We start from the raw sequence: 27,331 nt of genomic DNA on the forward strand, positions 1-27,331 counted from the left end.
ATTCTAACTGGTATGAAAATCTGATTTTTAAGGCCTGAAAACTCTATTATGCTACTGAAACATACTATTTTCTATGTGGTAAGAATGTCTTTATGAAAAAAATAATATATCTGGTTATAAGTCATAGAATAAACCCCCAAACCAAAAATCTGACATTTTCCAAGCTAGTGAAAAATAAGTTATACCATGATGTATCAATTAAAAATTATATCAATATTAACAAACATTTCTACGGTAGATATTTCCCCCATGAAAATTAAACAGTGCACAATAGGGCTTGGGCTATAGTGAGTCACATTTGGTTTTCTGAAAAACAAAACGTAATTTACTATAAACAATTAAAAGGCAATTTTCTTCCTCCATAACACATGTAGATATTAAATCGAAGGTCTTAAAAATATTCACTACCTATAAGAAAAGTAGTTTTAAAATGGCAAAAAGGAATCAAAATACCAAAGTTTAGTGTGCGAAGAATAGATATAAACAACCAAGAAAAGAGATCACTGGTGTATTGGTGTTGAATATTTAACACGAATAGCCCAAAATAAGTTCCAAAGTTTTTATACCTTTACAAATAAAAAAAGGTGTCCTTTCCATAGTTTGGGATATGCATTGTGTATTCCCCCAAACAAGTATATGAGTAATGTTTTTAAAACGTTGCCAATATTAAGTTCTTCAGTTACCTAAAATTAATGAGAGGACAGCAATATTACAGTGGCAATGGTGCATCAATTCCCAAAACGTAGTTATGATCCAACACGAGTTGTGGTGGTTCTTTTATCAGAGAAAAAGCTTTTCAGAAGAAATACCTGCCCTATGCTAACCACCAGAAGAATGAGGGCTTCTCCTACTGACCAATAGGCCACTCTTGTATTTAAATCCTCTGCTCGGCTTCGGCCTTGAGCTTCTCTCAAGCGGAAATGAGTCTGATAGTCAATGACAGACTTCAGAGCTTCATGAATCGAAACACAGGCAGATTCCATCTAAAGAGAAATATTTCCAGTTAGTATGTTTAATATTTTCTGTACACTCCATCTTTCGTTTTTAATTTCTCATTTCATTAACATTCACACATTTATGTCCGAGGTCCTGGCAATGCAACCATTTACTCATTCCCACTAGTACAACTGGTAAAGTTACAGATCCCATAAAGCAGCTGCTTGTGTCAAACTAAAATGTCACAGCTGTGGCATCTGTAAGGATGGAACACTAAGCTAACAGCAGCAGAAGTGCTAATCAGCTAAGGTTTGTGGCTATGAAATTTCAAACCCAGATTCCTCAAAAAGGAAAGCTTAGGAAGAAGAAATTGGGTAGATCAGCAAATACGACCCATCCTATATAATAAAAGGTAATATGCAAATCGACCAAATGGCGGAAAGACCAATTGCTATGACGCACACTGACAACCAGGGAGCAGACACTCAACGCAGGAGCTGCTCCCAAGCCCACAGGTCCCGGGAGGCAGGCTCCAACTGCCCATGGGGAACGGGGAACTGGGGGTGGGTGGCAACAGAGGTGGGCGGCATCAGGCCAAAGCCCCCGCCTTGCTGATCACCCCACACAGAGGACAACCCGCGGGGGGGGGGGGGGGGGGGGAGGGGGGGGGGACGGGGGACAGGGGACGGGACACACGGGATGGGGCTGGTGAGGGGGCAGGAATGACCAACCTCTCAGTTCCCTGCCCTGGCCAGCAGGCTCCGATTGATCGCCTGATGGTGAATGGGGAACCAGGGGTGGGAGGTGTCAGGGGGCGGGGCCAGCTGCCTGCAACTGGGGAAGATGGCCTTGATCACAGGTCAGGCCTAGGGACCATACCCGTGTACAAATTTCGTGTGCTGGGTCTCTAGTCAGAATATATACAAATATAAATCAAGTATGGCATAAAAATAGATTGTTAGTCAAAAGTTATTTATCTATTTTAAAAATAGGTGAATCTGAACATTCTGTATTTCTTATAAACTGGAGTATCTTTTTTTAAAAAATAGTTACCAATTCAAACCAATATATATATTCTCAATGGGATACAAGTTTCAGTTTCACTGTGTAATCAGTTTGTGAGCCTTCACTTTACTTTTTTTTTTTTAAAGAACAGTTTGCCCTAGCTGGTTTGGCTCAGTGGATAGAGTGCCGACCTGCAGACTGAAGGGTCCCAGGTTTGATTCTAGTCAAGGGCACATGCCCAGGTTGTGGGCTCAATCCCCAGTAGGGGGTGTGCAGGAGGCGGCTGATCAATGATTCTCTCTCATCATTGGTGTTTCTCTCTCCCCCTCTCCCTTCCTCTCTGAAAACAATAAAAAAAATATTGAAAATAAATAAAAAATAAAAAGAACAGTTTATTGATTTTTAAAGAAAGGAGAAGAGAGCAACATCAGTGAGAGTTTTAACATTGATTGGCTGCCTCCTGCACGTACCCCTCATCAGGGATCAAGCCCAGAACCCAGGCATGTGCCCTCACTGGGAATCGAACCAGCAACCTCTCCATGCACTGGATGATGCCCAACCAACCGAGCCACACTGGCCAGGGTGACAACTTACCTTTTAAGGGTTAAATGTCTAATTTTTTTTTTTGGTATCCCAGAGCTTAATATTTTTCTACTGCTGAAAACTTAATCTTGGTGATGAAATACATGCTTTATTATACTATACTTATTTTATATCACAAAACACATATTAAGAATTTAAAAAATCTGAGTTGGTCTTAATTTTAAATAAGGAGTGTAGACATTAGAAAATAATTCAAATATTTAAAAAAGTTCTACCAAAGTATGTATAAAAGGAATAATTACAAAAATATTCCATTAAAAATACTTTTAAAAAGTAGAAAATTATATTTGATGAACAAGAATAGATCCAGAGACAAATGGCAGTGGGGGGCGGGGGGGTAGGAGCAACCAAAGGACTTGTATGCATGCATATTAGCATAACCAATGGACAGACACTGGGGCGGTGGGGGCTTGCCCAGGGTGGGAATGGTTGGGGGCGGTGGTCAATTGGGGAAAAAGGAGACATATGTAAAACTTTAAACAATAAAAAAAAAAAAAGTAGAAAATTATGAGATCTACAGGTTGACTTTATCTATTAGAATACGCAAATATTTTTGCTGTTGTTGTTTTAGTTTGGCCCCTAGGAATGAAAGATTAGCAAAATGGTGCTAAAATGATTTCTAATTTGTGATAAGAGGCTAGAGAAGTGCTTTAGCATTTCTTTGCTTTCTATGTATCCTCAAAAATATGTGGTCTAAGGATTGTTCCCCTGGAAAATATGCATAAAAGCAAGGACTTAACACAAATTTAGAAAGTTTAAGGATTCCTTGAAGCCTGACCATGGGGTATGGATTAAGAACACAGTTGGATTAGAGAAAATAGATTGAGTATAATTTTTCAAAGTGTTGTTTTCTTTTCTTTCCTGTACGTTTAAAGTGAAAATATTCATACATATTCAAAAGTATAGATAATAGAACAATGAACCTCTATGTCAGTAATTATTAACATATGGCTAATCTTGTTCCATCTATATTCCCCACCAATTTTCCTCCCCACTCCAATTATTTTAAAGCAAATCCAAGATATTTTATCATTTCAGCTATACTTCTATACTTTATTTCTGAAAAGTAACACTTTAAATTAAAAATAGTTCCTTTATATCAAATATAAAATTAGAATTCAAATTTCCCCAAATGCCTCAAAAGTTGTTTACAAGTCAGAATCCAAACAATGTCAACACAATAATTTGGTTGACATGTCTTTTAGGTCTTCTTTAATCTTTTGATTCTCTCCCTTTTTTCCTTTCTCATCCATTTATTGAAGAAATTGGGGCCTCAATTCTGTAGCATTTCCCACTTTCTGAATTTTGGTAATTGTATTCCCATGGTGTTCTTCTATCCTTTGTATTTCTTATAAACTGGTAGTTGGAACTAGAGATTTGATGGAATTCAGGTGTAATGTTCTTAGTGGGAACACGGCAGAGGCAATGTTGTGTACTCCATTACTGCCTATTATCAGAAGACACATGTCTAGTTACCTCTCCATTTGTGAAATATCATTAGATTTAGTGATATCAGTCTCATCTACCCATTATAAGGTTTCCCATCTGCCTTTCACCTGATGATTTTAGCAGTGGTTTTACTGCCTACTCTATATCCAGCATTTTATTACTGGTTAAAAAATGGTGATTTAGTAAAACGATCCTTTTTTTAAAAAATTAATTTGTTGTTGTTAATCCTCACCCAAGGATATTTTTCCACTGATTTTTAGAGAGTGGAAGGGAGAGGGAGGGAGAGATAGAAACATCAATGTGAGAGAGACACATCTATTGCTTGCCTCCCACACGCACCCCAACCAAGGCCGGGGATTGAGCCTGCAACCACGGTATGTGCCCTTGACCAGAACTGAACCGGGATCCTTCAGTATGAGGGCCAATGCTCTAGCCACTGAGCAAGACCAACTAGGGCTTCTTACACATTCTTAAAAACTGCCTGTATCATCACGTGATTTTGTCAAGAAACGTGGGAACAATAAAATACCAGTTTAAGGTTTTAACAAGCAGGTGTTAAGTAATTCCTCTGAATACCTAAGTATCTTTTAGATATAATCTGAGCTCATACTGTATTTGAACTAGAACGAAGTTAGCCCTTTCATCACCTCAACAGTACCTGTTCACTGACTTTAAATTTATTTTGCTATCTTTTTCTCATTGAGCTATTCTTCAAAATAAAACCCAATTTAGCTTCCTTAACTATTTTTGTTAGATGACTTATCATTAATCTTTTAATATTTTACCTTAAGTTACAGCAAAAGTTATTGTAACAGTAGCTTGAAGAACATAAATATTGGTATACCACCTGTGTTATCTTTATATATTAATTAAGGCATCATTTTGCATCTAGTTATATTAACCTGCTAAGCTATGGTAGCAACATTCCTCCATGAAAATGCTTCAGAATGCTGGAAGCTGGTTAGACTTCCTAAATTTCCTTTGCCACTATGTTTCTACTTAAATGATCCTATTTTAATACTTATTTTCCTTACACTTAAAAGTTCATAAAATCCTTCAACACTGGTCTTCACTGAAAAGTCTGAGGTTCTCTGTAAAATGCCTAATCTACTGTAAGAGTTAAGATAAGTGTTAATGATTGTGTTAAAAAAATCAAAATTCTGTGTTTATCGAGTTAATGCACATAAACTATGTGTTTCACACACCAACATTGTATCGTTGACTTTTTATTTACCTGGGTAAGAGCACTGACTCGGTTCTCACTAGGAAACAAAGGGGGGTCTTCTCCAACTTGAAAATCAAAATATACGGTTTTATGTGTGAACGTAGAAAATTCATTGCTGAAGCAAAATTTGTATGTCCCATTTTTGGAGGCTGTGAAAGTAAAACTGTCATACTGTTTCTTCATCTCCTTGTACAACACATTACCATCAGGATCTTCTAATCGACAATCTACATCATAGTGACCACCAGTAATCACCTATAAAGAGAGAGAGAAAAAAAAGAGATCATTGCAATTAACAAGTTTTAGAAATAACCAGATTTCCTGTTAAAATGGCAATAAGGTTATAGGCTAAGGACCTTTATTATCACAGACAATTTTACATTTTTTTATTTCTACCAGTGGATGTAACTTGGGGAGGCAGATTTCAGTTTAACTAAAGGTTTATAAAAACTGAACAAATGTCCTCATGATAGGAGAGAAGGAACTAGCTAACTAGCCAGACAACTATTCTGGTTAATGTAGATCTCTTACATCACTTAATTCTCCCAAACAACCCTACCAGAGGTTTTTTTCACCCTTCCATCTGACAAACTGAGAAACTGAGTTAAGATGAAGCTTGACCTCCAAAGTTGTACTCTTTACCCTTAAGCTTAGTGTCATGTAATATTATTCTTCTGTAAACTTTCTCATCTAGTTTCCTATTAATATCATCCAAGCACACCCATAGATAGAGGAGTGAAATAGTAAGGTAGGTCAGTCCTTAGCATAATACCCCATCACAGAACTCAAACTGATTTTACTGCCAAATTACAAATAGGTTGTGTTTAAATTATTTTACAAGTCAGTTACATAGAATTTGATACATATTTTGTTTTAAACTACATTGTGAATTCAATAGACTTACCGGCTGTTCTAAGAGTATTATCATTTATAAACTTGTTTCCAAGAGAAACAGAAATGATTAATGACTAAAGCAAAATCAGAACAACATAAAAACAAAAAGATCTTTTATCTGGAAAGTTTGTATTTAAGGGCAAGTACATTGAAAGGAAAGCTGGGAATAGATAACACGTTTCTGAAGAGGATTTTGGAGCTATTTTCAAAGGCTTATGCTTAATCGGTCACCATTTGGGCAACTTGTGTTGTCCAAGTGAAGAGAGGAGGGGGAGATTTTTCCTGAAGTAACTGGACAAATCACCAGAGGAAAGGGGAAAAGGATTAAAGAGGAGAAAGGCCTCCTTATATGAGAAAACTGAGTGGGAAGAGGGAGGAGACAGGAGAAGAAATTAGGGTGCACATAAACACTTGGGTAAGAATTCATGAGGAAGAGACAATGGGTTTGAGGGTTCCCAAACAACATGAGACTGTGTGACACAAGCCTGTATTTTCAAGCTTGAACACTTTGGTTAGCATATTATTGACATTCTAGATCTGTAGAACAGAGATCAAACTTTGGACTTCAGAGAAGAATGGGTTACTTATATGACCTCTTGTAACTGTACTATGCTACAAGATCATTTTGATAATTAAATGAAATTATGCACTTAGGAAACTAAAAATATGTAAAACTAATATTAGAGACATAATGTTTTGACATAAAAACAGTGTCTTATCATTTTACCCCTCCACCCAAAAGTCAACAACTTTTCTTCCGGATTGGGAGGGGGGAAGAAATATATCATTTTATACACCCAATTATTCATATTGACTGTTGTACTTTAAATAATCAAATAAGTACATACATACAAACTGAATACGGCCAGAACTTATAATCTTGCCACTTTTCTTCCAACAAATTTTCAAACAAGTATTCTCATTTCAGATAATAGTAACCACTTTACAACCTGTCTAATCACATAAGATAGAAACTGGAAATCATCTCAAATTAAGTGGCCGTAGCAGTCCAGTTAAATCAAAGGAACCTCTTGATGTTTTTGCCTTTCTCAAATTCATCCCATTTTTTCCATTCCTAATCCACAACCCACACAGGACTATTGCCACAATTTACTAAAGTTCTTCCCACAACCCAATCGCTCATCCCTCTAATCAAGTGTTTCTCAACTTGGATTAGGTAATTCTGGGCTAGATAATTCTTTGTTGTGGGGACTGTGTTGCCTGTGCAGATGCCAATAGTCTCCCCTTCATCACATGTCTCCTGGAGGTGGGGCAACCTCCCTATTCTTCTCCATCCCCCGTTTGCTTAAAACCTTTTGATAATTACATTTCCTTTCAGAAATCCCCTTTTGATTTCCTCTACAGAAAAATCCAAACCTATTAACAATGGCATACTTTTCCTCTGTACCTGCTCCAGGTAGCCTCAGCTCTTTTATACCCTTTCTCATTCTGTGTTCCAAAAATAGCAGATTGCCAGAAGTTCTCTGAAGAAGTCCTTGCTTAATCTTTTCTAACAGTTAACAGAGTTTTTTTGCTGAAGAACCACAGGACCCAAAATGACAATACTTACAAATCTGGTTTTTTACAGGAAAAGAAAACATCACAGCTAAAAGGTGTTTCACAGAAACCGGTCAAGGAGAGGTCAGGTTTTGGCTTCTTTGTCCTCCCTCTGTGAGGGGTGTGGCTATACTAGTACTCTCTCTCTCAGATCAGGTACCACCAAGCGCGCAAGAACACCTTGGAACTAACCTAAAAGAGTGTTGGCTGGGTATTTTATATTTTGCTGGTCACACAGGCATATTCCTGATAGGTAACCAGTCTTAATACTAAGACTCTGGGCGGTCTCAAAGAGACCAGGTGCAAATCGTCAATCTCACTATTATCAATAAAAAAATGCCAACAAACTAGTACAAATTACCCCAAACCCCTTGGGTCCACAGTTACAAAGCAACACTATCACTCCGTGTATTTCAGTGCCAGCTAAGGCTAATTTCAGGCCTGCTGGATTTAAGTCTTACAGACATAACACATCTGCTAGGATGTCCTTTTTCGTCCTATTTATCCTTCTAGACTCAGACCAAACATCAGCCCCTCAGCTGAATTTCCCCATGATCCTTCCTCCTTCAGTCAGCACCAAAATTTTGCCACCCCAAAATGTGCCTTTTGGAATATTGATTTTTAAGCTGGTTAAGAAACCAAAGACTCTCAAAGACGGTTACCTCCACTTTTCCCACCCAGGGTTTGGCCCCTGCTGACCCCCATCTCCACCCCCTTTCCCAAAGAGCTTCAGATTAAAAAACCTGCTTCAGGAAGGGAACCTCAGCATATTCACTTTATCACATAAGACAGGAAAAAATTTAGCAAAGCCAGTTTGTCCCTAGCCTCCGCCCACTGTTCCTGGTTTGCCTAGCAGGCATTTGTTTGCCACATGTTCTGCTCTTTCTGGGTTACCTGTGAATTGCCTATTTCTCCTCTGAAATCCCAGACCCTGACCACACCTTCTGCTTTGTCCAACATGGAGATAAGCCTCAACTGCCCAATGGGTTTCGAGTCTCATATATGGTGCCCCTGCATATACATCCGTAATAAACTTTGTACATTTTTTTAAAAATATATTTTATTGATTTTTTACAGAGAGGAAGGGAGAGAGACAGAGAGTTAGAAACATCGATGAGAGAGAAACATCGATCAGCCGCCTCCTGCACATCCCCCACTGGGGATGTGTCCGCAACCCAGGTACATGCCCCTGACCGGAATCGAACCCGGGACCCCTCAGTCCGCAGGCCGGCGCTCTATCCACGGAGCCAAACCGGTTCCGGCAACTTTGTACATTTTCTCCTGTTAATTTGTTTCTGTTAATTTGATTATAAGTCCAGCTGGAAGAACTGTGAAGGTGGGGGAAAGTTATTTTTTTTTATGGCCCCACAATACCTACTGTGTACTTTCACTGTTGCATTTAATATTAAATGACTGTACATGTCTACATAAGCTCCTGAGGTCAAAGTAAGTCTTGAGTTTAACCTGGAACTGCATACTGATTCTGCTACTTGCTATGTTTTATGTCCTTGTGTTTTAACCTATGGAAGCCTCAGTTTCTTCATCAATAAAAAAGGAATAAGAAATATACCTATTTCATATCGAGTTGCCCTGAGAATTAAAATACCTGAAATGCTTGGCACACTGTCTGACACATAACAGGTGCTGCTTGCAGTACTACATGGTTTGGCCCCTGCTGACCCCCCTCCTTTCTGCCCCCCTTTCTGGCTTCTTATTCCCAAATATATAGGACCTCTCTATGGTTTTCAAATGATCAGGTACACAGCGTCCTTGCAAAGCCTTTTCCCTCTTCCCCCTTAATGAAATATGTGCAACTCATTCTTTACAATTCAGCTTACAATCACTTCCCAAAGGAGGCCTTCACTGATCCCAAAGACCAGGTTGTCTATCCCCTATTTTCTGCTCTTACAGCAGTTTTGATGAATGAGCAGGTACTAATTAAGAAAAGAAGGATAGGATAAGCGGGGAATCAAGAATGAAACAACACCCTTCGGTGTTTTGATCACAGCACACGGCACCGAACAGCTATTCAAACACGTGAAATTAAGTCTACCAAAGAGAACAGAAACAAGAGTAAAGATTGTCCTAACCAACTTAAACTACATCCTGCCAAACAAAGTTTCTTTTTTTTAAACTATACTCCCACAGACAGAAGGGGCCTTTCATTTATTGCAGTTCTTTTTACACCACCTTGATGGTCATCTGGCCTAGAAGGATGCTCTTCCAAAGAGAGGGCGGCGTTAACCAACAGGTCTACTATCAATGAAAAAACTTAAAAAGCAATGGAGGTAGGTATTGGCAGCATCTCAAATCTGATTAAAGCAGAGGTGGGGATTAGAGAGTGGGGACAGACACTGGGCACTATAGAACAGGAATAATTTTTTTTAAACAAGTAAAGTCTTTTTTAAAAAGAAAGTCCAATGGCCTTCAAATGAAGGACATTAGAGAATGGGGGAAAACCACAGCTACGGAAAGCATTTGTGAAACTCCTGTATCTTAATATCTGGTCTTAAATGTCTCTCGCCCACGGTTTAGAAGCGGGAAACTAGAAGCTCTCTCTGCTACCTAGAGCGGATTCCCGATCGGCCACGGAGTAAAGAAACAAGGTCAGGAGGGGCACCTGCAGATTCCTCCCGACCCTGGACCCGAGGGCGGGGCCCCGGGCCGAGCCCGGAGTACCTGGAACTCGAGGGTGCACTTGGTGCCTTGCGTGATATCCTCGTAGAAACACTGCTTGGCATTGTCGGGCAGCTCGAAGGTGATCTCGGAGGCGCCGCCGGGTCCCGGAACGAGCAGCAGCAGCAGCAGCACGAGCAGCCGGCAGCCCCAACGGCCCGCGGCGGCAAAACCCAGCCGCGGCATCCCGAGGCGGTGGCGGCGGCCTCAACGCAGCAGAGGAGATGCGGAGTCGGGTCTGCGCGGACTCACCGCGCCGCAGGCCTCAGCCTCGGTGAGATTGGGGTCGAGGAGCCAGCCGCTGGGGCAGATGGGGGTGCGGAGAGACCCGGACCTGGCGCCGAGAGCCACCTGGGGAGCAGGCATTAAAACCCGCACGGAACCGGCGGAAAGGCCTGAGGTGGCCGGAAGTGGGGAGCCAGCGCTTGGGAAGGGGCGGGGCCTGAGGCACCTGCCCCAGCGACCCGGATGTACTCTCTTCGGACTGAGGGGAGAGACGTGGGAGTGTATACGTGGAAGCTCGCGAGGCCTCCGCCCCAGCCTGGGACGAGGGGCGGGGCTCACGTAGGGAGCGGATTGGGCGGGGCCAGCGTAGGGAGCGGGTGGAGCGGGGCCAGCATAGGGAGCGGGTGGGGCGAGGCCAGCGTAGGGAGCGAGTGGGCGGGGCCAGCGTAGGGAGCGGGTGGAGCGGGGCCAGCGTAGGGAGCGGGTGGGGCGAGGCCAGCGTAGGGAGCGAGTGGGCGGGGCCAGCGTAGGGAGCGGGTGGAGCGGGGCCAGCGTAGGGAGCGGGTGGGGCGGGGCCAGCGTAGGGAGCGAGTGGGCGGGGCCAGCGTAGGGAGCGGGTGGAGCGGGGCCAGCATAGGGAGCGGGTGGGGCGAGGCCAGCGTAGGGAGCGGGTGGGGCGAGGCCAGCGTAGGGAGCGGGTGGGGCGGGGCCAGCGTAGGGAGCGGGTGGGCGGGGTTAGAAGAAGGGGTGTGGCCGGCGGGCGCCTGTCAGCGCGTTCGGACTTAGGAGCGAGCTACGGCCAGGGAGAGTACTAGTAAGTTGCACGGGAGCTGAGCGCTCCGGCGGAGTGGTGAAGAGCTCATTTTCACCATCGGGGGCTACCCACCGGTGGTAGAGTGCTTAGCTATTTGCAGAGAGTTTTCTCTTAAATAATAACAAATATGGGGAAAGCAGGTTAGCAAGGAGCGTGAATTCTGGGACCGTCTATTGAGTGTTCATTATCATCAGGCACTGTGCTAAGCACATTACATTTATTGTGTTTTTGGATCCTTCAAATAACCCTAGAAAGTAGGTATTATGCCTGTTTTACTGAGGAGGAAGTTTGTCTTGGAGTACTTAAAAAATAAAAGAGGGTAAAATTAATAGTAGCTAACAGGTGTTGATTTCATAAATTATACATTTTCTCGTGTTTATAAACATGAATTAGGTATTATACCTTTTTAAAATAAATGACCATGGGGAGGCTCATGCGCTTTAAGATGATCAGCAGAGAAGGAAACAGAGGCAGGTGGGTGGGAGCCAGGCACGGAAGTGAGGGGGGCAGTGAGGAGGTGGGGTAGAGCGATGGGGTGGAGGGGGTGTTCCTGGGCAGTGAGTCGCAGAACTTCTATGGCAGGATGAAGGAGCTCCAAGGAGCTGAAATTTGGGGGAGATCGCACCTTCCTGAGAACTGGGCTAAAAAGAAGCATTATTTCTTCTGTGAGTGGGAAGAAGACAATTTCAAAGTCGAAATTGTGGGTTCTACTTTCCAACTCTTGACTTTGGGCAAGTAATATTGCTCTTCTAAACCTCAATTTCTTTATACATAAAATAGCAATATGAACAAAGAATGAAAATGAACTAGACTAAAATCACAATGCAATACATTACATACCACCAGATAGGCAAAAATTTTAAAGTGCAACACTACCAGATATTGGCGATCATGTAAAGCAACAAGACCCCTCATACACTGCTTGTGGAAGTGGAAACTGGTTACAACCGCGTTGGAATACAATGTTTTATGTTTTAAATAAAACATAAATTTAAAATTTAAAATTTAAAAAACTTTACTTTTAAAAATTCTGGGATCAAAAATTTGAGGACAGCTATTTCAGAGAAACTTATGCACAGGTATATCATGATACATATACAGGAATATTTAAAGCCTAATAAGAGTCCCAACCTGGAAATACCCCAAATATCCATAAATTTGAGTATATTAATAAAATGGGACATTACATAGCAATGAAAATGAACATATAGCAGCATAGGAAAATTCTATAAACATAATGCAACAGAAGCTAGGCAAAAGAGAAATAATAGGCAAAAACTTTAAAGTGCAACACTACCAGATTGGGTGAGCATGTAAAGCAACAAGACCCCTCAACTAAATGATACTACTTTCCCTAATACAGTGATCCAAAGAAGCAAGGGAATGACTATCTCAAAAGTCAGGGTAGTAGGGAAGAATAGGGTAATAGATGAGAAGCAACACAGGGTGGCCTGTGAGGTGAGAGCTCTTCGGTGCCTGCAATGCTTTTTTTTTTTTTTACTTTTTTTGCCTAGAGGTAGTTACATTTATTTCAACTTTATAATTACTTGTTAAACTCACATGTGTTTTATGTATTTTTCTATATGTTTGTTATATTTCACAATAAGAGAAGAGAAAAAATGGGATGGCGGGGGGGGGGGGGGGGAAGGGGTCCTAATATATGGTGACAGGAGGAGATTTGACTTTGGGTGGTGGGCACATGGTGCAATATATAGATCTTGTAACATAGAAACCCACACCTGAAACCTATATGTTCATGTTGATCAATGTCACCCCAATAAACTTTAAAAAATAATAAAGTGGCAATTAAAAAAGTAATATGTAGATGTTAAGTTTGAAGAATCACATATTGAAAGCTAAAAAAAAACCCTTGTGTATTTTATGATTAACTATAAGTGAATTTCTTTGAACTGTCCTGAAAAAAAAAAGGAAACATTACTATGTTGGATGCAACACTTAGCTATTATTTTGGGGAAAAAAACACCTCAAAACTTGTGGCTTGCACAATATATATTACTGCCTGGAAGACTATAGGTCAGCTGGTGCATCTGCTCTCAGATGGGCTCACTCATCATCTGTGGTCAGATGGAGGTTGGGTGGACAGCTTTGCCGATCTTGGCTGGGTGTACTCATATTTTGGTGGAACAGCTGGTTATAGGCTGGTCTAGAATGGCCTTGGCTAGGACAACTGGACTCTCCTCCATATGGTTCATGTTGTAGCCTCTCATCCTCCAATAGGCTAGCCCAGGATTGTGCACTCGGTGGTTATAGGATTCCACAAGAATGTGCAAGGCTTCTTGAGGCCTAGGCTCAGAACTGGGCCCTGTCACTTCTGCCTCATTCTATAACCCAAAACAAATCAAATTATAAGGCCAACCTAGTTTCAAGGGACAGGGAAGAGCTGCAAAGTCAGGGCTCCATTAGGGAAGAAGAATGAAAAACTATATATATATATTAAGGAGTTGACTATAGGAATTTGACATTTCTAGTTGGGGTAGCTGGTTAAACAGTTTTTGGGAGGCTGTTATTTCTTCATCTGGTGCCGGAGCCTGAAGTCTGCAAGTAAAGCAGTCAGAAAGGGAAGATGGATGTGAAGTGGAAGAAGGAAGAGAAACTGGACCTTCAAGGATTGGCCACAATCCACATCACTTTCTTACCACCTCCAAGCCTCCAACTTCCATGATGGATGGTCTACAGGAAGAGCTGGTGTTCTTCATTGAGTTAAACATGCACCTGGCCCAGAGCCATTCCTTTCTTTGGGTGCAGAAAGGAATATTGCTGCTGCTTCATCACTTCTGTCTTTCAAAATGTCTCTTGTGGACCACTAACCCACAACTATGCAGGGAATGGAATTTGAGGAAAGAATAGTTCCAGCTGAGCTAAGTTAATACAGTACAAATGCACCACAGACACTGCAGAAGCTGGGGGTTGGGGGTGGGATTAGGGAAGAATTTTGTTAATTTTTGCAATCAATCTATCCCACTGGATAAAGACAGAAAATGAATAAAATTAGATTCTTGCCCTTGGACAGTTCATAGTCTAGAAAATAGAAATTTAACTTTGTTCCAAATTTTTAGTTTATCTTTTCCTCATTTCCCAGGATTATTATAAGAACCAGAGAGTATATATTGTGAAAAATCTTCATAAAATACACGACATGATATGATCTTTATGTCAGATACACATTCTTGTAGGGACTACAAAATAGTACAAGAAAAAAACAAACAAGCCATGATTTGTTCAGGTTACAATAGAAATTTTGACCTAAACATAGGCTTTTTGCCTAGGCCATCTCATACCCCTTCCTAATGTAGGTAGTGTCATGTAGTCTTGGGCAAATTACCTAACTTTCTGATACCCAGTTTCTTCATCCACAAAAAAGAGGTAATAATGCCTATTTTATAGGTGGCTGAGAAAATTGAATGAGATGAGATAATATCCATACAGCATACAGCTCACAGCATAGTGCATTAAATGAAGTAGAGACTATATATAATTCTCCTTCAAAAAGCTACAATGAAAAAACTTTATCTTATTACTCCTATACCAGTATATGGGTCTATGCTTATTTCTGTATGTTAGACTATTAAATCAGGTTAAGTGATCAGGTTGGAAGGTAAATATAGGGCAGCGACCTGTGGGTCGAGACCCCTTTGGAGGTCGAATGACCATTTCACAGGGGTTGCCTAAGACCATCCTGCATATCAGATATTTACATTACGATTCATAACAGTAGCAACATTACAGTTATGAAGTAGCAACGAAAATAATTTTATGGTTGGGTCACAACATGAGGAACTGTATTTAAAGGGCCAGAAGGTTGAGAACCACTGATATAGGGTGTCCCCCAAAATGTAAACACACACTTTGAATAATTATATATAACAACTAGAGGCCCGGTGCATGAAAATTCATGCACTGGACGGGAGTCCCTCAGCCTGGCCTGCCCCCTCTCACAGTCCAGGAGTTCTCAGGGGCGGGAGGCGACCCGGCGATCAGGGGAAGGCGACACCCCATCACACCTCTGCTGCTGCCACTGCCAGCAGCGCAAGCCTCAGCTGACCCTGGTTACCTGAGCCTCGGGCGGCCCCGGGCTGCTGGGCAGCCACCATCTGAGGCTTGCCTGTGCCTCGGGCCAGCCCTGGGCAGCTAGGGGGCTGAGGGGACTGGAGGACTTTGGAGGCAGAAGGGCCCAGCCTTGCTGCGCGCCTGCCAACCCGGAGGGCTGAGGGGACTGGGCGCCGCCATGTTGTGGCTGTGGGTGCCACCATCTTTGAGGGTGGGGCAGTGAATTAACATATTCCCTTCTTATTGGCTGTGGGCACCGCCATCTTTGTGATGGTGTGAGGGTCAATTAGCATATTCCCTCTTTATTAGATAAGATAAATGTATTTATTAAAATACATTTCATTTTCAAAATTGAGCTACCAGCTGTTACAGTGTGTATATATATTTTTTGAGACAGCCTGTATAAAATCAAGAGAGGTTTCAAATGACAATGTTTAGGATTAGGGGGGAGACACTTCCATGACCTCCTTGGTGTCAGCATCAGATACAGATCAGAGAAGCTGTAGGATGAAGCATTTGGCCATGCAGAGATGAAGATGACCTTTTATTTATTTATTTTTTAAAAATATATTCTATTGATTTTTTACAGATAGGAAGGGAGAGGGATAGAGAGTTAGAAATATTGATGAGAGAGAAACATCGATTCAGCTGCCTCCTGCACACTCCCTACTGGGTATGTGCCTGCAACCAAGGTACATGCTCTTGACCGGAATCGAACCTGGGACCCTTCAGTCCACAGGCTGATGCTCTATCCACTGAGCCAAACCGGTCAGGGCTGAAGATAACCTTTTAGACAGCACCTGCCACAAAGGGAGGGGGGGGGGGACCAGAAAAGTCAACATCTTCACTGTTTTACCTACAGCCTGTATTCATCATTATCTGAATCTGAGATATTGAGTAGCAATTTAGACACTAGAGACTGCTTTTATTTCTAGTATTCTTAGAGGTGGTCTAATATTCTAGTATTTTAAATGGAAAAAATAATCATGTAGTCCATATCCATACAAAAAATCCAACCAATTTTTCTAAATATCATTAACAACAATGTTCAATTCTATAACAATCCTTAAATGTATCTGCATGATATAAGTATTTAAAATATTAATCATCTAATTATTTAACACTTAATGGGCTCATCAATGGTATGTTTGTATGTAGCTCTCAAGGATACTATACAGTGAGTATCAGATATAAATTCTGTTTTTCTTCTACACTATACTGAACATGTACTGTAATGTAAATAAACAAGGATATACTATATTAAAGATACGTAACACTTAAGAAACTAAAATTTGCCAAAACCGGTTTGGCTCGGTGGATAGAGCGTCGGCCTGTGGACTGAAGGGTCCCAGGTTCGATTCCGGTCAAGGGCATGTACCTGGGTTGCGGGCACATCCCCAGTGGGAGATGTGCAGGAGGCGGCTGATCGATGTTTCTCTCTCATCGATGTTTCTAACTCTCTATCTCTCTCCCTTCCTCTCTGTAAAAAATCAATAAAATATATAAAAAAAAAGAAACTAAAATTTTATAAAATGAGACAATTAAAAAATAGTTACTTTTCAATTGCCCAAATAAGGTTTGATGGTGGGAGGGAAGGGGCACTGTGGTCTTGGTAGAGGTTTGGTGATGGGTAAGATTTGAGAGAGCATGAGCTAGCAAAGGAGTTAAGTGACTCAGTACATGTCAGCGGCATATCCAGGTCTAAATTCAACTTGGCAATTAAGACACTGTCAATGACTGAGAAGCCTCACCTGAAACAATAGGATAAAAACCAAAACAGCCAATAAAACAACTCCTCAAAATGGATAGCATTCCCTTAACACAATTATATGTCTCCCGAGTATAAGGTTGTACATGGAAATGCATTTCTGAATGTGATTCTTCTGCTCATGTCACAATCAACGTCATTTACAATTCCAATCATCTCCTATGAATGATAGTAGATATATTCTAAACACTTGGCACTGAGTATTCAGAATTGTTCTTTTTGTCTCTTCTTATGACTCAATGAGCATTAAGTTGAACAAGTTTTTCTTTAAGTTTTTCTACATTTTTCCTGTGTAACCCTAGCAATATCTGTAATTTTTTGCTTTGAGATTATCACTTCCCCAAACATTGGTAGTCAAAACTAATTGGCAGGATCAAGTCTTTAGAAGACATTGTTAGTTAATGGCCTAGTCCATTTGAGCTGCTATAACAAAATAGCACAGACTGGGTAGCTTTTAAACAGCAGAAATCTATTTCTCACAGTTCTGGGGACTGGGGAGTCCAAGGTCCAGGCACCGGTCTGGTTGCCTTCTGGTGAAGGCCCTTTGCCTGGGTCACAGTCAGTGCCTTCTTGCTAGGTCTTCACTTGGTGGAAGGGGTTAGAGAGCTCTGTGAGGTCTCTCTTATAAGGGCATTAATCCCATTCATGAGGGCTCTACCTTCATGACCTAATCACTTTCCAAAGGTCCCACCTCCTAATACAATCACTTTTAGAGATTAGGATTTCAACATATGAATTTGGAGGGGAAGGATGACAAACATTCATATCATAGCACTTAATAATGTGAAGATGATGTCTATAACGTACAACCCATGTACACAAGGACAGCAAAGACCCATCCTACCTGAACTAGGTCTGCAACGCATTCTGCATCCTCTCCTCCAGATGTGTAATCTAATCTACATATTGTAGCTAGCAGATACCCAAAGATGCATTATAGTGGGTTTTGATTTAGAGTGAGTTTGGAATAAAATTGTTTGTGATCTTCAGACGGTGAGAAATCAGAAAATGAGGGAGGGGTTCCTGTATTTTTACCCAGCTCCCACAATTGCTCCCTAGTGAAGACTTGTCTGATATCTCTGGTATTTAAGAGAAAGTCAAATAGGTACATTAATTCATTATCTTCAGTTGCTTAATCTTTCTACAGACACACATATATGCACAAAGGATACATATTCAGTCTTGTGAATCTGTGAGTACTTCTACAGCATATAATATTTCCACAAGTAGGAAATCAATTTGAAATTTAAAAATTCAAATTCAGAATTCTATTGAGAGTGATTGCCTACTTGACAGTGAATAAAAAACAAAACCACCAGGAAAACCTGATGTCCAGTCATAAAAACCACATTTGTGTCTCAGGGAAAAGAACAGATTGTCAGAAGCCCTGATCTTCAGAAATCTCTCACTGATGGCTGAAATGGAAAATACAAAATCTCTGAAAGCCAGGAATCCACTCCACTGTATTGTCAGCTCATCAGAAAGCTCTGTGGTCAGACCATGTTGTGCCCCTCTCCAAAGAAAATTTTCAACATTTTAGAGTTGTCAGGTTATGAACATAACATTATGGGGCAATATTTTAAAATCTCATTTGAAAAATGTTTTTGTGTTTCACAAAAGTGAAGTTGAACACAGTAATTTAGGCACTAGAGTTAAAGGAAACACTACCTTCCTTCAGAACATCAGCTAGCATTCTCCAAAGTGCAGGAAGCAATGGATGAAGAAGCTTCACTTATGAATGGGCTGTGGTCCTGCAGACATTGTAGGCTTCAGATGTCTCCCTTCAATTCTCTCTTCCATGCCACCAACATCCTACTGGCCGCTAGGGGATGCTGCTCCCTTTCTAATATTTCTGCCCAGGCAGAAACAATTGATTCTTTTTCATCTGGGATTTACAGTAGCATAGCTGATATATTTAAGCAAAACTTTGCTAAAGGTACCAGGATAACAAAAGGGAGCTAATATTTAAAAGTAGTTAGTGAATGGATCAGAAAGCTTCTGGAAAGTCATGTTAATAGATTTGGACTTCTTCCCAAGGCAGTGCAGAACTATTAAAAAGTGGAAAGCAGCCTCAAACTGATTGTCAAACTGCAGTGGGAAGGCCAGAGAGGGTTGGGGGGCAGAAGGGAGGGGAGTAAGAGATCAACCGAAGGACTTGTATGCATGCATATAAGCATAACTAATGGACATAAGACACTGGGGGGTAAGAGAGTGCAGGGGATTGTCAAGGCGGGGGGGGGGGGGGGGAAGGACACATATGTAATACCATTTGTAATACTTATTATAATATTTTTTTAAAAAGAATTAAAAAAAAGTGGAAAGCATGAGAGAACCTAATTAGAGTGGTGTTGTAAAAGAGCATTCTAGTGCCATATCAAGGCTGCATTAGAGAGGTGGAAATATTTAAACAAGGAGACCAATTGCAAGACTGTTTACATTTTTAGTTTTTTGAGGAAACTCCATACTGTTCTCCACAGTGGCTGCACCAGTCTGCATTCCCACCAGCAGTGCACGACGAGTGTTCCTTTTTCTCCACATCCTCACCAGCACTTGTCGTTTGTTGATTCGTTGATGATAGCCATTCTGACAGGTGTGAGATGGTACCGCATTGTCGTTTTGATTTGCATCTCTCGGATAATTAGTGACTTTGAGCATGTTTTCATATGTCTCTTGGCCTTCCTTCTGTTTTCTTTTGAAAAGTATCTATTTAGGTTCGTTGCCCATTTTTTGATTGGGTTGTTTATCTTCCTTTTGTTAAGTTGTATGAGTTCCCTGTAAATGTTGGATATTAAACCCTTATTGGTGATAACATTGGCAAATATGTTCTCCCATGCAGTGGGCTTTCTTGTTGTTTTGTTGATGGTTTCTTTTGCTGTGCAAAAGCTTTTTATTTTGATGTAGCCCCATTTGTTTATTTTCTTTTTAGGTTCCATGCCCTAGGAGCGGTATTGGTGAAGAAATTGCTTCGGCATATGTCTGAGATTTTGCTGCCTGTGGATTCCTCTAGATCCCACTTCTAGAAATATATCCCAAGAAACTAGAAACACCAATCAGAAAGGATATATGCACCCCTATGTTCATAGCGGCACAACTCACCATAGCTAAGATTTGGAAACAGCCTAAGTGCCTATCAGCAGATGAGTGGATTAAAAAACTGTGGTACATCTACACAATGGAATACTACACTCCAGTAAAAAAGAAGGAATTCTTACCATTTGCAACACCATGGATGGAACTGGAGAGCATTATGCTAAGTGAAATAAGCCAGTCAGAGAAAGATAAATATCACATGATCTCACTCATTTATGGAATATAATGAACAACATAAACTGACGAACAAAAACAGATCCAGAAACAAAGAAGCATCGATCAGACTGTCAAACCTCAGAGGGAAGGTAGGGTTGGGTGGGGGTAAGGAGGAAAGATCAACCAAAGGACTTGTGTGCATGCATATAAGCCTAACCCAGTGGTTGGCAAACTGCAGCTCGTGAGCCACATGCGGCTCTTTGGCCCCTTGAGTTTGGCTCTTCCTAAGCCTTAGGAGTACCCTAATTAGGTTAATAACAGTGTACCTACCTATATAATTTAAGTTTAAAAAATGTGGCTCTCCAGTCAATGAAGGAAAAATACCACATGATCTCACTCATTCATGGATAATAAAGACCATTACAAACTTTTAAACAATAATAGATACAGAGGCAGAGCTGCCTGAAACTGATTGTCAAACTGCAGTGGGAAGGCCAGGGAGGGTTGGGGGGCAGGAGGGAGGGGGGTAAGAGATCGACCGAAGGACTTGTATGCATGCATATAAGCATAACTAATGGACATAAGACACTGGGGGGTAAGGGAAGCCAGGGGATTGTCAAGGGCGGGGGGCGGGGCGGGGCGGGGCGGGGGGGAAGGACACATATGTAATACCCTTTGTAATACTTTTAGCAATAAAAAAAAATTGACTCTCAAATGAAATTTCAATCGTTGTTCTGTTGATATTTGGCTCTTTTGACTAATGAGTTTGCCGACCACTGGCCTAACCAATGGACACAGACAACGGGGGAGTGAGGGCATGAGTGGGGGTGGGGGGTGGGGGATAAGGACACATATGTAATACCTTAATTAATAAAGAAATAAAAAAAAGAAAGAAAGACTGTTTACAGTAACCAGATAAAAGATGGTGGTAACCAGAACTAAATTGGTGTGTCTGTTGGTGGTTGACTAGCGCCTGTTGTGATGGCTGTAGGATGGAAGAGGATATGAGTAGGAGGTGAAAATATTGGTCTCTAGACGCACTGGTTCTCAACCTTCTGGCCCTTTAAATACAGTTCCTCATGTTGTGATCCAACCATAAAATTATTTTCATTGCTATTTCATAACTGTAATGTTGCTACTGTTATGAATTGTAATGTAAATATCTGATATGCAGGATGGTCTTAGGCGACCCCTGTGAAAGGGTCGTTCGACTGCCAAAGGGGTCGCGACCCACAGGTTGAGAACCACTGGAGAGTAAAGGACTAGAAGATGTGTGTGTGTGTGTGTGTGTGTGTGTGTTGTGGGTGGGGCAGAAAGAGAGATTAGATTGATTTTTCCTGAGGTTGAGAAAAAGTTTCCCTAACAGAGCCAAGTTACTCAGCTATTCAGATACATCTTGGTGATGCCAAAGAAACGAAAGCAGCCTACCAGTACAGACCAGAGGGCAATGATTTCTTGGATAAGGTGGCATTCTATAAACAACCATCTCTGTTTTCTAGGCATTGTGATAGGTGTTTGAAGTACCAAGAAATCAAGCATCCTTATTTTTATTGTAATTTCCTCCTTAAAAAAATCACACTATAAGACAGAGAACTGTCATCTCTTTGCTCCATTATTTTGCACATAAGTGGTGGTAAATAAATATTGGCTAAAAGGATGGATGAATGGAAAATAAGAATGATAATTGTTTGGATTTGGAACACCATTCGAAACTCAGCTCTTTTCTTTTGTATTGTTACATATAGCAGTCTTATTTTAACCCTGTGAAAATATTAGGGTTATATAGCATGCCACTTTCAAACAGCTATGTTTACTAGATGACCCTAATCACATATGATTTTTTTTTTCATTTAGAGTAATATTATCTTAGTTGAAAACAAAGTTACAATGAATAGTTCCAGATGGGTGGTCTGGACAGGAAGCAACTGGAGATGATATTAGTTCATTTGCATTGAGCTTAACTGGCAAGGCTTACAACATACAATGGTAGTGAGATCTGATAACAAAATGTCTTTTAGCTTAAGTTTGGCACTTGGAAAATAGCATCAGCTGCGGTCTTGCTGCATGTCTCTGAGCAGTCGTCTCATTTTATTGTTGTCATGTCTACTTCTTTAAATGTAGGAATCATCCTGGATTTCCCTGTATTCCTCAGTATTACTCTTAGTAATTAGATAGTGAGAAGGAACTCTGATAACTTCTATCTGGTACTTCTTGCCATAATTTTCCTTACTCCAGAGGTCAGGAGTCAACCAGGAAATGTTATCAATTGTTGCTGTACCAGTCCTATAGTCAGAAGTTGAGGAGACAACTACAGAATGTATCTTGGGCCCAACTGGATTTAGGATGATGCAGACTTGGATTAAAATCCCATTTATTACTTGGTCCCTGTCTGATTGGGGAATCATACTGATGTATGGAGTATCCAAGAATTTGTGTTAATTAATTAGTTTTGAATAACCCTCAAAGTCAGAATTATTTCTCCAAATGCATGATTTTCAAGGTAAATGGCCAAGATCCCTAGGAGAAAGGCTAGCAGGCTGATCATGGGAAAGACCTTTCTCAAAGATACCCAACATCTTGCCCAGCAGGTGTGGCTCAGCGATTGAGCTTCGACCCATAAAACAGGTCATGATTCAATTCCAAGTCAGGGCACGTGCCCAGGTTGTGGGCTCGATCCCCTGTAGGACGCAGGTGATCAATGATTCTCATCATTGATGTTTCTATATCTCTCTCCCTCTCCCTTCCTCTTTCTGAAATCAATAAAAAGATTTTTTAAAAAAGATAAACCAACAGCTTATTCAAAACATTCTAGGGTGGGGAATTGACTCAGGCCTGGAAATGGATGAAGACCATGGTTCTCTAAAGTGGACATTCAGGTCAGGTTTCTCCTAGCCTTTACTTCCCAGGAGTCTGTGACTATAATAAATTAAGTAGGACTTTACTACGTTGCTTATCAATTTTATTCCAGTGGATTACATGAATTAACCACAAATAGAAATCTCTGCATATTATAACCTATTCTAAGTCTGATTAGCAAAACAACTCTGCTTATTAAAATGAGCAGAACCTTATTTTTTAGGGCACTGTCTTTAAGGACCCTCCCAACATCACTGAGCTCAGCTCATTTTTATTCACCTTTTCCCACCAGCCTTCCCAGCTTACTAAGGACAGCTGGTAAAGCATGTTATAGTGGGGGCAGTGCTCTCTTCACCAATCTCATTATCATGGCAAGAGTGGCAGTCTTCAGGGCTGCAATGATGGAGAGAGGGTGTGTATGTGTGTGTGTGTGTGTGTGTGTGTGTGTGTGTGTGTGTGAGGGGACATGAATGCTTACGATATTGAATCCAACATGAATGTCTTCTGAAGTCTTTGAATTCATTCCCCAAACTCATGCAAAACAAATTGTTGCCTTTTGATAGCATTTAACACCATCATCCATTGCAGGTTGTATTTGCTAGTCCAGCCAACACACTTTTAGGATCAAGGTTGACTTCCTGAGCCAGCCCAAAGGATGACAGCACCTGCATCAAAATATAAACTGTCTTAAAATAGCTTCTTCAACTGAGCACTGTCAAAATCCATTTCCATTAATATTTTTCAAATTTTGTGTGCCATGAATTAGTAAAGTCCTTATAATGTAACTACTCTGTAGTGTTCCCTACTCTGGTTCTATACCCACACTGAGTTTGAACTCTGGTCACCAGTCAAGCCACAGTGAGACATAGGCGTGATTTGTTAGTTCTCTTCTCCAATGCAAGCAGTGGCCAAGTATTTCAAAAAATTTGGGGGGGGGCGGGTTCTGGATTCCCCAAGTCCTAAATACCAGGTATGTTCTGATAGTTGCTCTTCTAATTGCCAGGATACAAGTTTTTCTTGATCATTGTCCTAATTTACATAAAAGACATAGTGAGGTTGTGAATTCAACTAATCTATAATAATATAAGTGTAATATGCTAATTAGGCTGGACATTCTTCCTGATGTCCTTCCAGACAACCTTCCCGATGAAGCCAGGGCTGCGAGGGAAGCCCAGGTCCCAGGTGCCTGCTGGTGGCCGGAGGGAAGCCGGGTCCTGGGTACCAGAGGGAAGTCCGGGTGCCAGAGGGAAGCCGGTGCTGGCAGCTGGGGGAAGGAAGGCCTACTCTTGCACGAATTTTGTGCATTGGGCCTCGAGTAGTATACATAATAAGGCAGCCTAAGAATTAATCTCTAGATTTGGTTTTTAGTGATTTCAGGCTCCATTAATCATTGGAAAGGTTTTGAGTTTTGTACTGTGCTTTGAGGAAAAAATTTCAAGATTTGAATGTGCCTTTCTTTCACTTTATTATCTGGTGTCTATAAGAACAACTCTCTTGCCCAGCCAATGTGGTTTATTGGTTGAGCATTGACCCATGAACCAAGAGGTCCCTGGTTTGATTCCTGCTCAGGGCACATGCCTTGTTGCAGGCTCAATTCCCAGTAGGGGGCATGCAGGAGGCAGCTGATGGATATCTCTCATCGATATTTCTATCTCTCTATCCCTCTTCTTTCCTCTCCCTCTAAAATCATTAAAAGCGTATAAACATAGTATATACATTTTAAAAATAACAACTCTCCTGCCTAGTTCTGTGAACACAGATGAAGATTAGCCAAGGGCTGTGACTGCACAACCTGGAGTCTGAACTTTTATCCCTGCCTGATTTTTTAGGGAATATGTATGGAATACACGACAATAACCATTTGCATTGGCAGGGGGCTTGTTATTAAAAACAGACGAATAAAATGCTATGTTATTGGGCGTATTGATATTTATGCTGATTACATGTGAGCTTTGGACTGGTCTCCAGAGGTCCTGACAAAATGATGACAGGCCGTTGTTCTGAGAATACAGATCCTCAGATATTGTGATAGCATATGCTCAGCAGTTCACCTGATGATTGCTCTTCTTCGACTCATCTTAGCATATGACACACATTTAATTCTGATAACTAGTGACTCATACTTTACACTGATGATAGCATATTAAATTTCTGTGACTTACATGGTTTAAATCTGATCCCCATCAAGAAAAAGCACAGATAATCACTTCAGAATATTAATATGATTAGACAGCTACACACTGTCCTTCCTGAATAGATAGAAGAAAATTCTGTTTGTTGGTCATGCCCAGATGGCTCATTAGCTATTTAGACAAATATAAACGTATTACCATGGTGTTGACTAAACAAGAAGAAAAACATTCACCAGTAACTAGACAAATGTTATATACAATATTGAGTATTCATATTTCATATCTTATGTATTTACTTAATTCAGATGAAGAATAGGGTAAACTTTTGTTTTGAGGTTATATTATTTTTTTTAAAATATATTTTATTGATTTTTTACAGAGAGGAAGGGAGAGGGACAGAGAGTCAGAAACATCGATGAGAGAGAAACATCGATCAGCTGCCTCCTGCACACCCCCCACTGGGGATGTGCCCGCAACCCAGGTACATGCCCTTGACCGGAATCGAACCCGGGACCCTTCAGTCCACAGGCCGACGCTCTATCCACTGAGCCAAACCAGTTTCAGCGAGGCTATATTATTTGTAATGAAAATAACCCATTCCTGAAGGTACATGGGATGAAGTAGTTAATCTTACGAGTGGGTGAATTTACTGAGGTTTCCTAATGTTAAACTAAAATAAGTTTTTAAGTTGTTTTTAAAATTGGGTGGGGGATACGGATTCTGATCTAGGTTCTACCATACATATGTATATGTCTGATTTGAAAATTCACTTCAGAAATAGGACAGGGAAAAACAAGAAGACGGACAAAACAGTGTGCCAAAGGTAAAGATGATAGTGAAAAGGTGAGTGTCCAGATAGTAATCTTACATGACATACAGTAATCTTATTACACATTACTACACAGGAATGAAAGATAACATATTGTTTTTATATAACTCTGGTCTCATTAATGATAATGTTTTTTATATGGTGTTATATAATACTGTGTTTTCTCTAAGCTCACACATGATACTTTATACTTATAAAAAAAACCCATGTACAGTGAACATACAGACTAGCTCAGGGGACAGAAATCAAACCAGTAAGCTCTCTTTTTTTTTCTTTTTAAAATTTATTGATTGATTTTAGAGAGACAGAATGAAGGAAGGGGGGGGGAGAGAGAGAGAGAGAGAGAGAGAGAGAGAGACTTGCTGTTCTACTCATTTATGCATTTATTGGTTGATTCTTGTATGTGCCCTGTCTGGGGATCAAACCTGCAATCTTGGCTTATCGGGGATGATGCTTTAATCAACTGAGCTACCTGGCCAGGACCAAGAAGCTTTCTGAGGAACTGTGGTCACAATGTGAGGTCCAACCACAAAATAGGATGGGAGCTAGAAAGAATGGGGCGGATTGTAAATATTTTGGGAATGTGGTATGAAGAATTAAGTTGGATATGTATGAGGGGCAACTATGAAGTGACATGCCAGATCTAACTCATGTACCGAACATAACTGTGTTCCCCTCCATCCTCAAAGTTATGTAGCCTAAGGAACTAACGATCCAGGCTGCAAAAGATTCTTTTGGGTTCCTCCTTTGTTATTGCTGAACGCATATTCTTCAGAATAAAGGGCTTGGAAATATTTTAGATTTAAAGAAGAAGATGATTTTAAGAAATAACCAAACATCTTTGGAATGTGAATAATTTAGCTGGGTATTGCTATTTTTAAATTTTTAAAAATATATTTTTTTATTAATTTCCGAGAGAGGAGGGAAAGGGAGAAAGAGAAACATCAGTGATGAGAGAGAATCATTGATTGGCTGCCTCCTGCCTGCCTCCTACTGGTGATTGAGCCCTAACTTAGGCATGTGCCCTGACTGGGAATCAAACTGTGAT

The 27,331-nt window shown here is 40.8% G+C and overlaps 1 protein-coding gene across 1 annotated transcript in view; it reads right to left on the bottom strand.

Annotated features, from left to right (window-relative positions):
* The window catches only part of TICAM2 (TIR domain containing adaptor molecule 2), a 43,733-nt gene extending 32,961 nt beyond the window's left edge, over positions 1-10,772 (bottom strand). Inside the window, exons 1-3 of the mRNA XM_070412489.1 lie at positions 10,349-10,772; positions 5,228-5,473; positions 856-983 (exon numbers count right to left, since the gene is read on the bottom strand). Of these exons, the coding sequence (XP_070268590.1) occupies positions 856-983; positions 5,228-5,473; positions 10,349-10,531 (557 nt within the window). The 5' untranslated portion in view covers positions 10,532-10,772. The remainder of the gene's footprint in view (positions 1-855; positions 984-5,227; positions 5,474-10,348) is intronic.
* Positions 10,773-27,331: the final 16,559 nt, after the last annotated feature.

This window comes from Myotis yumanensis, unplaced genomic scaffold, assembly GCF_028538775.1.
Source record: "Myotis yumanensis isolate MYYU_CA2020_CCGP unplaced genomic scaffold, mMyoYum1.0.hap1 SCAF_4, whole genome shotgun sequence".
Lineage (NCBI taxonomy): Eukaryota > Metazoa > Chordata > Mammalia > Chiroptera > Vespertilionidae > Myotis > Myotis yumanensis.